The sequence below is a fragment of the Puma concolor genome, chromosome B4 (genome assembly GCF_028749965.1).
Source record: "Puma concolor isolate L17-30 chromosome B4, mPumCon1.1.hap2, whole genome shotgun sequence".
Lineage (NCBI taxonomy): Eukaryota > Metazoa > Chordata > Mammalia > Carnivora > Felidae > Puma > Puma concolor.
Window position 1 is genome coordinate 24903113 of NC_141673.1, and position 12052 is coordinate 24915164.

A 12052-nucleotide genomic window follows, 5' to 3' on the forward strand; every position below is an offset into this window, starting at 1 on the left:
TTGTGATTAGTGATCCTTGATATTATCATTGTAATTGTTTTGGGGTGTCACAAATCACACCCATGTAAGACAGTGAACTTAATAAATGATAAATGTTGTGTGTTCCGACTGCTCCACCAACAGGCTGTTCCCCCATCTCTCTCCCTCTCCTCAGGCTTCCCTATTCCCTGAGACACAACAGTACAGGAATTAGGACAATTAATTACCCTACAGTGGCCTCTAAGTGTTCAAGTGAAAGAAGAGTCACACATTTCTGAGTTTAAATCAAAAGCTTTGAAATGATTTAAGCTTAATCAGGAAGGCATGTCAAAAGCCAACATAGGCTGAAAGCTAGGCCTCTTGGTCCAGTTAGCCAAGTTGTGAATGCAAAGGAACAGCTCTTGAAGGACATTAATAGAGCTACTCCAGTGAACGCATAAATGATGAGAAAGTGAAACAGCCTTATTGCTGATATGGAGAAAGTTTTATTGGTCTGGGTAGAAGATCAAATCAGCCACGGCATTCCCTCAAACCAAAGCTTAATCCAGAACAAATTCCTAACTCTCTTCAATTCTGTGAAGGCTGAAAAAGGTGAAGAAGCTGCAGAAGAACAATTTAAAGCTAAGGGAGGTTGGTTCATGAGGTTTAAGAAAAGAAGCTGTCTCCATAACGTACAAGTGCAAGATGAAGCAGCAGGTGCTGATGTAGAAGTGGCAGCAAGTTATCCAAAAGAACTAGCAAGGTAATTAATGGGGGTGGCTATGTTAAACAGATTTTCAATGTAGGCACAGCAGCCTTCTCTTGGAAGAAGATGCCATCTGGGACTCTCCTGGCTAAAAAGGACAAGTAGTAGTGCTTGGCTTCAAAGCTTCAAAAGATAGGTTGACTCTCTTATTAGAGACTAATGCAGCTGATGACTTTAAGTTGAAGCCGTGCTCATTGACCATACTGAAAACCATAGGGCCCTTAAGAATTAGGCTAAATCTGGGGCGCCTGGGTGGCGCAGTCGGTTAAGCGTCCGACTTCAGCCAGGTCATGATCTCGCGGTCCGTGAGTTCGAGCCCCGTGTCAGGCTCTGGGCTGATGGCTCAGAGCCTGGAGCCTGTTTCCGATTCTGTGTCTCCCTCTCTCTCTGCCCCTCCCCCGTTCATGCTCTGTCTCTCTCTGTCCCAAAAATAAATAAAACGTTGAAAAAAGAATTAGGCTAAATCTGTTCTCCCTATGTTCTGTCAGTGGAACAACAGAGCCTGGATGACATCATATCTGTTTACAGCATGTTTACGGTCAATATTAAGACTGAATATTTTAAGCCTGTTTAGAAAAAAATTTTTCAAGATATTATTGTTCATTGAAAATGCACCTGGTCACCCAAGGGTTCTGATGGAGATATACAACCAAGGTGAATCTTGTTTTCTTGCCTCTTAACATCAATTCTGCAGCCCATGGATCAAGGAGTAATTTGGACTTTCAGGTCATACTCCTTAAAAATACATTTTGTAAGTCTATAGCTGCCATAGATAGTGATTCTGATGGATTTGGCCAAAATAAATGGAAAACCTTCTGGAAAAGATTCACCATTCTAGGTGTCATTAAGAACATGTGTGTGATTCATGGGAGGGGTCAAAATATCAACAGGAGTTTGGCAGAAGCTGATTCCAAAACTTCAGTGGAGGAGGCAGCTGCAAATGTGGAAATAGCAAGACAACTAGAATTAGAAATGGAGCCTGAAGATGTGACTGAATTGCTGCAGTTTCATGATAAAATTTTAATGATGGGAAGTTACTTCTTGTGGATGAACAAAGGAAGCGATTTCTTGAGATGGAATATACTCCTAGTGAAGATGCTGTGAGGATTGTTGAAATGACACTGGAAGATTTAGAATATCACATAAACTTAGTTGATAAAACAGTATCAGGGTTTAAGATGACTCCAGCTTTGACAGAAGTTCTGTGGGTAAAATTCTATCAAACGACATGAAAGGAAGAGACCCCATCGTTTCAGTAGACTCTGTTGTTGTCTTATTTTAAGAAATCGCCACAGTCTAAAAGAAGGGCAGGTAGGGGGGCACCTGGATGGCAGTCGGTTAAGTGTCCGACTTCAGGTCAGGTCATGATCTCACAGTCCGTGAGTTCAAGCCCTGCATCGGGCTCTGTGCTGACAGCTCGGAGCCTGGAGCCTGCTTCAGATTCTGTGTCTCCCTCTCTCTCTGCCCCTCCCCTACTCACGGTCTGTCTGTCTGTCTCTCTCTCTCTCTCAAAAGTAAATAAAAAAAAAAAAAAAAAAGGTCAACACAGTCTCCCCTCCGCCTTTAGCAACCACCACCCTGATCAGTCAGGAGCCATCAACAGTTGGGCAGGACCCTCCACTGGTGAAATGACTATGACACACTGAAAGTTCACTCAGATGCTGGTGAGCAGTTTTTTAGCAATAAAGTATTTTTTAACAAAAGTCTATGCACACTGTTTTTTTAGACATAATGCTATTGTACAACTTAATAGACTACAGTATAACGTAAACATAATTTTGTTTTTTAAGTTTATTTTGAGAGAGTGAGATAGCGTGCAAGCAGGGGAGGGGGCAGAGAGAGAAGGGGGGAGAGAGAGAGAGAGAGAGAGAGAATCTGCACTGATGATGCAGAGCCCGATGCGGGGCTCAAATTCATGAGCCATGGGATCATGACCTGAGCCAAAATCAAGAGTCAGAGGCTTAACTGAGCCACCCAGGTGCCCCTATACATAATTTTTATATGTACTGGGAAACCAAAAAATTCACTTGATGCACTTTATTATGGTATTTGCTTTATTACAACAGACTGGAACTGAACTTGCAGTATCTCCAAGGTATGCCTGTACTTTTCTTTTTTATTTACTTAAGTAATCTCTGCACTCAACATGGGGCTCACACAACCCTGAGATCAAGAGTTACATGCCTTTCCACCCATGGTATGCCTGTACTTTTTGTGTCTGAATTTGCCTTTGTAGATATTTCATATACATTGAGTTATACCACATTCACCCTTTTGTGTCGTATTTCATTCACTTAAGATGATGTTTTCAAATTTTATCCATGTTGTACCATGTATCACAATGTTATTTCTCTTCATATCTGAATAATATTCTGTGAATATGCAGCATTTTGTTTAAACATTCATCTGTTGATTTCACACTGACTTTTCCCCATTTTTTTGGCTTTTCTGAATAATGCTGTCCTGAGTATGGATGTACCAGCATATGTTTGGGTCCTTGTTTTCATTTCTTTGAGCTTAAATACCTAGGTGTGGAATTGTTGGGTCATGCATAATCTATATTTACCTTTTTGAGGAACCATCAAACAATTTTCCATGATGACTGTACCATTTTACATTCCTAATAGTAATATATGAGTTCTAATTGCTCATTTTTACCAACACTTCTGTTTCTTTTTTAAACAAATTATTATATTCATTATAGTACGTATGACTTGGTATCTTATTGTGCTTTTTTGATTTGCATTTCCTGAACGAGTAAGGATGTTGCGCATCTCTTCATGTCCTTATTGGCCATTTGTATATTTGCTTTGGAGAAAACTCTATTCAAGTCTATTACCCATTTTGAAATTGTGTTGTTGATGGTGGTGAGTTGGGTCATAAAGCTGTGTAGTTCTTTATATATTCTAGACATTAGACTCATTAGAGATACGATTAGCAGTTATTTTCTTCTGTGCTGTGGGTTTTTTACTTTCTTGAAAGCATCCTTTTGATACACAAGACTTTTTATTTTTTTTAGAGTTCATTTTTGAAAGAGAATGTACTCGCACAAGCATGTGGGGGAGGGGCAGAGAGAGTCCCAAGCAGGCTTCTCGTCAGTGCAGAGCTCTGTGCAGGGCTTGAACCCACAAAGCATGAAATCATGACCTGAGCTGAAATCAAGAGTCAGATGCTAAACTGACAGAGCTACCCAGGAATCCCAGGACTTCTCATTTTAAAGAAGTTCAGTGTATCTTTTTTTTTTTTTTCTTTTTCTGCTCTTGGTGATATATGTAAGACACTACTGCCAAATTTAAGATCATGAATATTTTCCTCTGTTTTAATATTCTTATAGTTTTAATGCTTACATTTAGGGCTTTGAGTTAATTTTTGTATGTAGTGTGAAGTTTGGATCTAACTTCATTCTTTTGCATGTGAATGTCTAGTTTTCCCTGCACTGTTTGTTACAAAGACTATCCTTTTCCCATTAAATGGTCTTGGCACCCTTGTTAAGTCAGTTGGCCATAAATGTGAGAGTTTATTCTGTTTTACTGGTCTGTATCTCTTTTGGCCAGTACCAGTGTTTTGATTGATTGTAGCTTTGTAAATTTTGAAATCAAGAAGTGAGTCCCCCAACTTTGTTCTTTTTTTTTTCAAGGTTGTTTTGGCTATTCAGGGTCCCTTGAAATTCCATATAAATTTTAGGATGGGATTTTTCTATTTCTGAGGAAATACGCCATTGGGATTGTGATAGGAATTGCATTGATTGACTCTAGATTAATTTGGGAGTTCTGTGATCTTAATATTAAATCTTTCAGTCCATAAATGCAGGATGTCTTTAATTTCTTTTAGCAATGTTTTGTAGTTTTTCAGTATATAAGTCTTGTGCCTCCTTGATGAATTTTATTCCTAAGTATTCTATTCTTTTTGATGTTATTGTAGACAGAATTATTTTCTGAATTTTTCATTTGCTAGTGTGTAGAAATACAAATGATTTTTGTTTTGTTGATTTTGTGTCCTATAATTTTGCTGACGTTATTAACTTTTTTTTTGTGGGTTCTTTAAGGTTTTCTACATGTAAGACAATGTCTTCTACGAATAGAGATCCTGTATAATTTGGATTTATTTTTCTTGCCTAATTAACTTTGGTTAGGACTTTCGGTACTGTGTTGAAGTAGAATTGGCAACAGAGAGTATCCTTGTTCTTTATGTTAGGGGAAAACACTTTCAGTTACCATTGAGTATGATATTAGTTGCAGCTAAAAGAAATGATCATTTGTTTTTTTCCCTTCCTCATCACCTACCCTGTCTTTCAATGTAGAATGATTGGTAAACCTTAAGATTTAAAAGATGAGGGGACCACTTTTCAAACCCATTCTCCTCCCCAACCCTCACCAATTCAACCTCAGTAATTGTTTGTTTCATTAAATATCTCTTTGAAGCAGATTATATATACAATAGCATGTTTTGATGTATCATATTTGAGGCTAGAGGCCAAGACTTATTTTTCAGCTCTTACCCATATAGAAAAGCAAAATTTGGATCGTTCCAAGTAAATGGAAGTAAACCAACCCACTTGCCTCCTTGCACCTTTTATCACAAAGTATTTATTAAACAAAAATAATAGTAAAATTGATACATATATGAAAGTGAATGAAGATATGCACTCATAGAAAAGGTGTGTACAAAGAGACCAACATTTAGGTTATAGTTCTATAAAACCTTAGCTATAGTAGTAGTTTAACACTGATCAAGCAGACAATAAAAAGGAAAAAGTTATTTAATATGTTCTTTGAAATCTATTCTCTGACTAAAATAACTGTTAAAACACACACACACACACACACACACACACACACACACAGAATGAGGCAGAGCTATAAGAGTTACATTTCAATACCTCCAATTCTCTATTTGTGTCATAGTTTTCTGATCCATAAAAATTATGGTGTTTTTCCGTTTCTAATAAACAGCTAGAGTCCATAGTATTTCAAGGAAGGAAATATAGGAATTGGGTTTATAGTCATTTGAATATTTCCAATCAGCATATACACTTAAAAATATTTTTGGTTGAAGTTTTTGTACATTGATTAACTTTGTAAGAATCTTCCCTTTGGGGTATGTTCTTCACTTATCCGATGAATTTTTTTTTTAATGTTCTAACATACAGCTTGGGGCCAGTAGTTAGTTACAGCCAGGAGTGGAAAAGCATAACTGGACTGAGCACCAGTCACTGTTCTATCTTTAATGAGCTGCGTGGCCTCAGGCAGCTCCCAGTTGTTGTGTAATTGCCTTATGTGGAAACAGTGGTGAGAAGCATTCTCAAAGGCCCCCTCTACCTGTAGCATTTCATGTTGGGTACATCTCAGTACCCCAGACCAGCTCTTTTATTTTAGCACAGAATTTTCCTCAGCCTATGAGGGAGTGACAGTAGTGTCTGTGGATTTTGGAATTTATATCCAGAGTTGTATATTGGAGATGTACAGAGATGCTTAATTCCAATTGAAAAATCTCAAGATTTTTAGAAAATTGCAGAAATGTTTGTGTTTTTACAAGCTTTATTTTTTATGCTTTTTCATAATCCTTGCCACTTAACACCTACTTTGGAGTCATTTAGCCATATTTCAAATTGGTTACTTACAGTTCAGGATGATAATCTGATCTTGAATCGAAAGTGCCGGACACTTTCCAGTTCTCTCCACATTAGAATTTTCCTACCTCGTGTACAGAACAGTGCCTTAGAGTGGTGCCTGATGTTTGTTATCACTACTCTAAACTGTGCTACACAAGAGAGTTAACTGCTGAGTGCTCCAAATTGTTACTAATTCAGTTCCATAATGATGAGCTTCCTGAAGAATTTTATATTTCTTGTATCCAGTTTCCTTCATTCTCCCCATAAATTTAGTAATACATAAAGCAATGTATCCTACCTCTCAGTTTCACAGGCAAGGCTATGCCTATACACATGAAGATACTTGGTGTTCTAAAATTGTTTGTGAGCCTCTTCCAAAGCATAGGTATTTTAAATGTTAATTATGGTTGTAGGGGTTTACCCTAACTCATAATGGTACAGGAAATATATCAGGGGTGTGATTCTCTAGGGAAACTGGGAGAACCACAGCTGATTTTTTGAAATAAGAACATGCTTACATAGATATTTCAAGGGCATGGGTAGAGTGAACTTGATGTAGATTTCCATCTCCGGTTTATGCTTGGGAGGAGTCTAAAAGATTGTAAACAGCTAGGTGGCTAGCCTTTCAAAGTTCATTTTTTAAAAAATGCACTTTAGAACATTTTCTTTTATGAATGTTTATTTTCTAAATATGGCTTAGTTTATTTTATAAAAACATTAACTTGGACATTTACTGAATTTCAGTTCAAAAGAGGTTCTAAGGCAATTCTTATACAATTGAAAGCGAAAAGGAAAAATATGCTTTCATGTTGCCTACTTGTGGAAAATAATGAAATTCTACTAGAGAGCTGTTTGATACTAATTTTTGTCTTTCAAACATTTTCTCTTAATACTAAAAAATATATAAATCATTTACATAAAACTAAATGCAAAGGAAGGCACAGCTGGTTATAGTGTCTATAAGCATAGTTCAGCGTATGCGGAATTAAAGAGAAAAAAAGCTTCACATCCTTATTAGTTATACTGAAAACCATTAAGAAAAGTTCTTCACTGTCAACAGTGTTCAACACTTAAGAGCTAAGAAGATATAAAACAAAAACATTAAAATTCACTTAATGCCAAACAGATCTTCATATATACTTGAATATAAAAAAAAAAGTTTTAAAAATGCTAACATAAATCTAGACCATCCATGTTATGAAAAGTGCAAACCAAATTAACAGAGGGTTTCACAATGTCCTTCTCATGACACAGGTAAACTAGCCCAGGGGGACAAATTTGTCTCATCAGTTAATAAGTCTTTAATTGTGGCCAGATGTCATCAGGATTTCTGAGAGTTCGAAGAAAGCAGTACTGGAGAAGCAGCTCTATCCAGACTGGGGATTGGCACTGGCATGTGGCCATTAAGCAGTGTTGGAAACTGTAGGGAACAAGAGAGTTTTAAAATAATTATTGCAGACCCATTGGGAAGAACCTGAGTTCTTTACATTCCTAGACAGACCATGGTGGATCACCCCTGGGAGACAGGTCGGTTGCAAATTATTTTACAGAATGAGATCACGGTTACACAGAGCAAAGAATAGGGCCCAGAAAATCTCCCTAATTATTAAATACCTAGGCCACTAGAAAAAAAAAATGTATATATGTTGCTAAAGCATGTTCTAATACTTTTAAAAGGTTCCAAGCTACTCAGAATGCTGATTTGCTTTAAATATTGTTTTTGAAAACCAGAGACAACACACTCAACCTGGTTCACATGTAAAACTTCTAATAGAATTTTGAAAATGGCCATGGTTTGTCCAGAGTACTATAAAGATGCTTCTCAGTAACTATTAAAAATAAGTACTTTACCTTAAAAGGCTTAGAAAGCAAGAATATATTTGGGGGCTGAGGAAGTATTCTTTTTAATTACAATGACAAATAATATCCTACTTCACGGTAACAATACTTAAAAAGTTAATTTTTGTATTGTTGGCAACTAAGATGATAAATGGGATAAAGGTACCTGGCTTTGATAACAACTTTCAGGTCTGAAAGAAATACCACAACTATACTCCCAACTGAACAAGAATAATTAAAGGCCTCCCTTTAATACATTACTATGCATAACTAGATTTTCATTGTCCAGAATGATAGGTGTCAAAAATGATCTCCCGGCTATCTTCTAGTTTAATTGCTATTTCGTCTAGATGAGTTAATACTAAATTTCAATACTGAATATCAAACTGCAAAACCTAGCACAAGGTAGAAGTACTGTACAATAAATACTTATAGATTTGTCCAATTTTCAAACTATTTCAATAATTTATGTCTGGTGCCTTGCAGTTTATCAGTGGTTGTCACTTCAGTTGATATCTAGGATCCTGTAAGGTAAGTTTGGTTATCCCCACAGAGCATGTGGGGGTGCTCTTTAAATACTATTTCAATTTCCTTAATGGTCATTAACATATTCAAGGATTTGTTTCTTTTCTGACACTTTGGAATTTTAGTTGTTTGTAGAATTTTACCCATTTCAACTGAGTTATCACATCTATTAAACATCTAGCTTATACTCTTTTAAAAGATCCATGCTCCTAACTACTATTCTCACTGACTTGATTTTAGCATAGGCCCTGGAAGAAGAGCGGGTTTTGAATTTTCATTCCTTTAGCTTATTTGCAGTCTTATCTCATTTTGGTTTGTGACCATTTTACTGGTCAGCTTTTGGTTTTGTTAATCTTCCTGTTTAAATCTAGATATTATTGATTTCTGCCCTCTTCCCTTTATTTCTGTACTCAAGTTGTAGTTTCTCTTGCCTGGCTTTTCTGGCATGTTTCATCTTTATTGACTCCCCACGTCCACTCTCTTAAGTTGCAGCATTCCCCCAAACTTTACCCTCGGCCTGCCTTTCTCCCATACTGGACTCAACAGTCATTTCCTGCTGTCAGTTAGATGTCCCCATCAGTGCGTCTTCCCCAATAGCCTGCAATTCTGTGCTCACTCAAGTCAGTCAGAGTGGTGATAGGAGCATGACCCTAAACTTGAATCCAGGTTTTGCTGCTTATTAACATGCGGTCTTGGGTAAACTGAGCAACATCTCTGGGCCTTAGTTTCCTTAGGTTTTCAAAAAGAACTACTGGGAGTACAGTTGACTCTTGAACAACACAGGTTTGCAAACTTTTTCAACAAACAGCATAATACTGTAAATGTCTTTTCCTTACAATTTTCTTTTCCCTAGCTTACTTTTTATAAGAATACATACAGCATATAATACATGGAACATGCAAAGTATGTGTCAGCTGTTATCAGAAAGGTTTCTGGTCAACATTAGGCTAATATTTTTGAACAGTAAGAAGTTATACATGGATTTTCAACTGCAAGGGGGGAGTGAGCACCCCTAAACCCCACATTGTTCAAGGGTCAACTGTATTAAATGACAAGCCACGAAAAGCACTCTAAACAATGTCTAACATACAGTAGCCCTCAAAAAATGTGAGCTTCTTATACAAAAGTAATCTTTGTCTCTTCCTAAATTTCACTACTTCTTACTCCTGAAACCCAAAAAAGTCTTCCTCTCAATTTTACCTCTGGAATGTCTTCTAAATATATTCCCATTTCCACTATAATCTAAAAAATGATTTTCCCATCAGTGTTTGAGGTAATACAAATTTTTCTCATCTCTTCCTTCCCCCTCTTCAATCCTTTCTCCACATGCTGTCAGCAATATGTTTCTAAAATAGAGATTATATAGGGGCACCTAGGTGGCTCAGTCAGTTAAGTGTCTGACTTTGGTTCGGGTCATGATCTCATGGTTCATGAGTTCGAGCCCCACATCGGGTTCCATGCTGACAGCGTGGAGCCTGCTTGGGATTCTTGCTCTCTTCCTCTCTCTCTGCCCCTCCCCCACTCGTGCTCGTTCTCTCAAAATAAACTATAAGAAATATTTAAAATAGAGATTTTTATTATACTATCTCCAGCTAAGAAAGCCCCCCATGGTTACTTAAGAGATTAAGGTGGAAAACTCTGAGCATACTATTCAAGGCCCACAGCTGCTTTTCCAGTCACCCAGTCCCTTCCTGAACAGACGGTGTACCTGCATAGTCAAATCATGCAAATTATCTAGAAGGTGCTTTTCTCTCACCCAAAATCCTGTCCTTTCTTCCCAGCTCAGGTGCCACTTGTTTCCTGGAGCCTCCATCTAGTCCCCAGCTAGAAAATTAGTCCCTGTTGGGTTCCTACAACGTTTTGTTTATATATCTATAAACCATATTGTATATCCTCTACAATCCCTGATAACACAGCACTGCAAATCTCTTCTCGGTTAGATCTGTTGAATTAAAAATTACAGAAAACCTTCTTAATTGAAAACCTTAATTAGCCCTGCCTTGTTTTGAGATATTAACTGTACCTATTCCAAATTTGATCAGTCCGTTTTGAAAGTGGAACAGACATCCTATAGATAAAAGTTCCAAATACCAAACTGTTCAGACCAGAATCACTTTATTTTTAAATATACCTCTTCCAGAAAAATTAGTATCTTCTCTCCCCTTCCTTTAAATTCTTCAGTATCTGCTATAACTTGCCACAATAATTATACCAGTGGACCTTCTGTGCAAAAACTCTTCCACTCTGTCAACTGTTACCCTAAGGATTCTGACTTACTTTTCTAATTATCACAACGGGAAACTTGCCAGCATCATTTAAAGCTTACTGTAGCCCAAGTGTATTTCTTTTATTCCTCCAACACATTTACAGTATATGTGAAAAGTTTGTTATTTTTAAAGAAAATTAATAGTTTGAAAGGAGCACTGTTGATAATCTGAATTTCGAATATTCTTACGTTTTACTTACTGTTTTAAAAACTGCTGGTTCCAACTTCTATCACAACTGCTCTTATCATAGGAAGAGTGATAATATTTTAAAGGGCACAAAGTTGTTTTTCCTTAGTTTTATGGACCCTAATGACCAAGGGCACAAGGCCCTGCCAGCCATCTAAAAATGATTATATTCCTCATCCTGACCTTGTGTTTGTAGTTTGGGTTGTAGTTTTGTTTTGAATGGCTCTGGTGAGAGGAGAGGTACATTTTGTGAAATGAAAATTTTGAAGCAGGTGGTCTTTAAATGCAGCAGTTTCTTCTGCAGAATTCTAATTGTAAATTAGGAACCACTGGTCTGCTGTGGTTCTCAAAGTGGATTCCTAGAGCAGCAGCATCACTGCGATCTCGGAAAGATGTTATTTTCAGGCCCCAACCGAGATGTTCTGAATCAGAAACTCTTGGGTTGGGGCCCAACAAGTTTTTAACACCCCATTTAAGCTGATTCTGTTGCACACTAACTTTGAGAGCTACTGGTTTCTCCATGACCGAAGAGAAGAGGATATGTATATCCACCCAGAGTTCCTATTATCTTGACAGTGTGTAGAAACACTACGGACATGGACAGTTGTCACTGTTAGGAGTGATGGGCTGGAAAAGGTTTAGATTCTAAGGCAAGGGATCCTAAAGAACTCCCAAATAACAGTTTTCCATGGATTCCTTAGGAGATCACTAAGCCCGGTACCAGTCAGGTGGCAGAATTCCCAGTAAGGAAGGAAGAGAGATTCCATTCGTTATTCACAAACATCTAGTGAACCCTACGGAGGCCTTGTTAGATGTAGGACTGGAGTAGGACTTCAGTCCCCAGGCCCACAGAGCTCACCTTACACATGCTCCAAACAACTTGTGCTCTAATCAGGAACT

At 37.5% G+C, this 12052-nt stretch overlaps 1 protein-coding gene across 2 annotated transcripts in view; it reads right to left on the reverse strand.

Annotated features, from left to right (window-relative positions):
• Nucleotides 1-5287: 5287 nt before the first annotated feature.
• ELK3 (ETS transcription factor ELK3) overlaps nt 5288-12052 on the reverse strand; it is a 67522-nt gene continuing 60757 nt past the window's right edge. For both annotated transcript variants that reach the window (XM_086712598.1, XM_086712597.1), the window contains one exon: nt 5288-7755. In XM_086712598.1, coding sequence (XP_086568724.1) covers nt 7657-7755 — 99 coding nt within the window. In that variant the 3' untranslated portion in view covers nt 5288-7656. The remainder of the gene's footprint in view (nt 7756-12052) is intronic.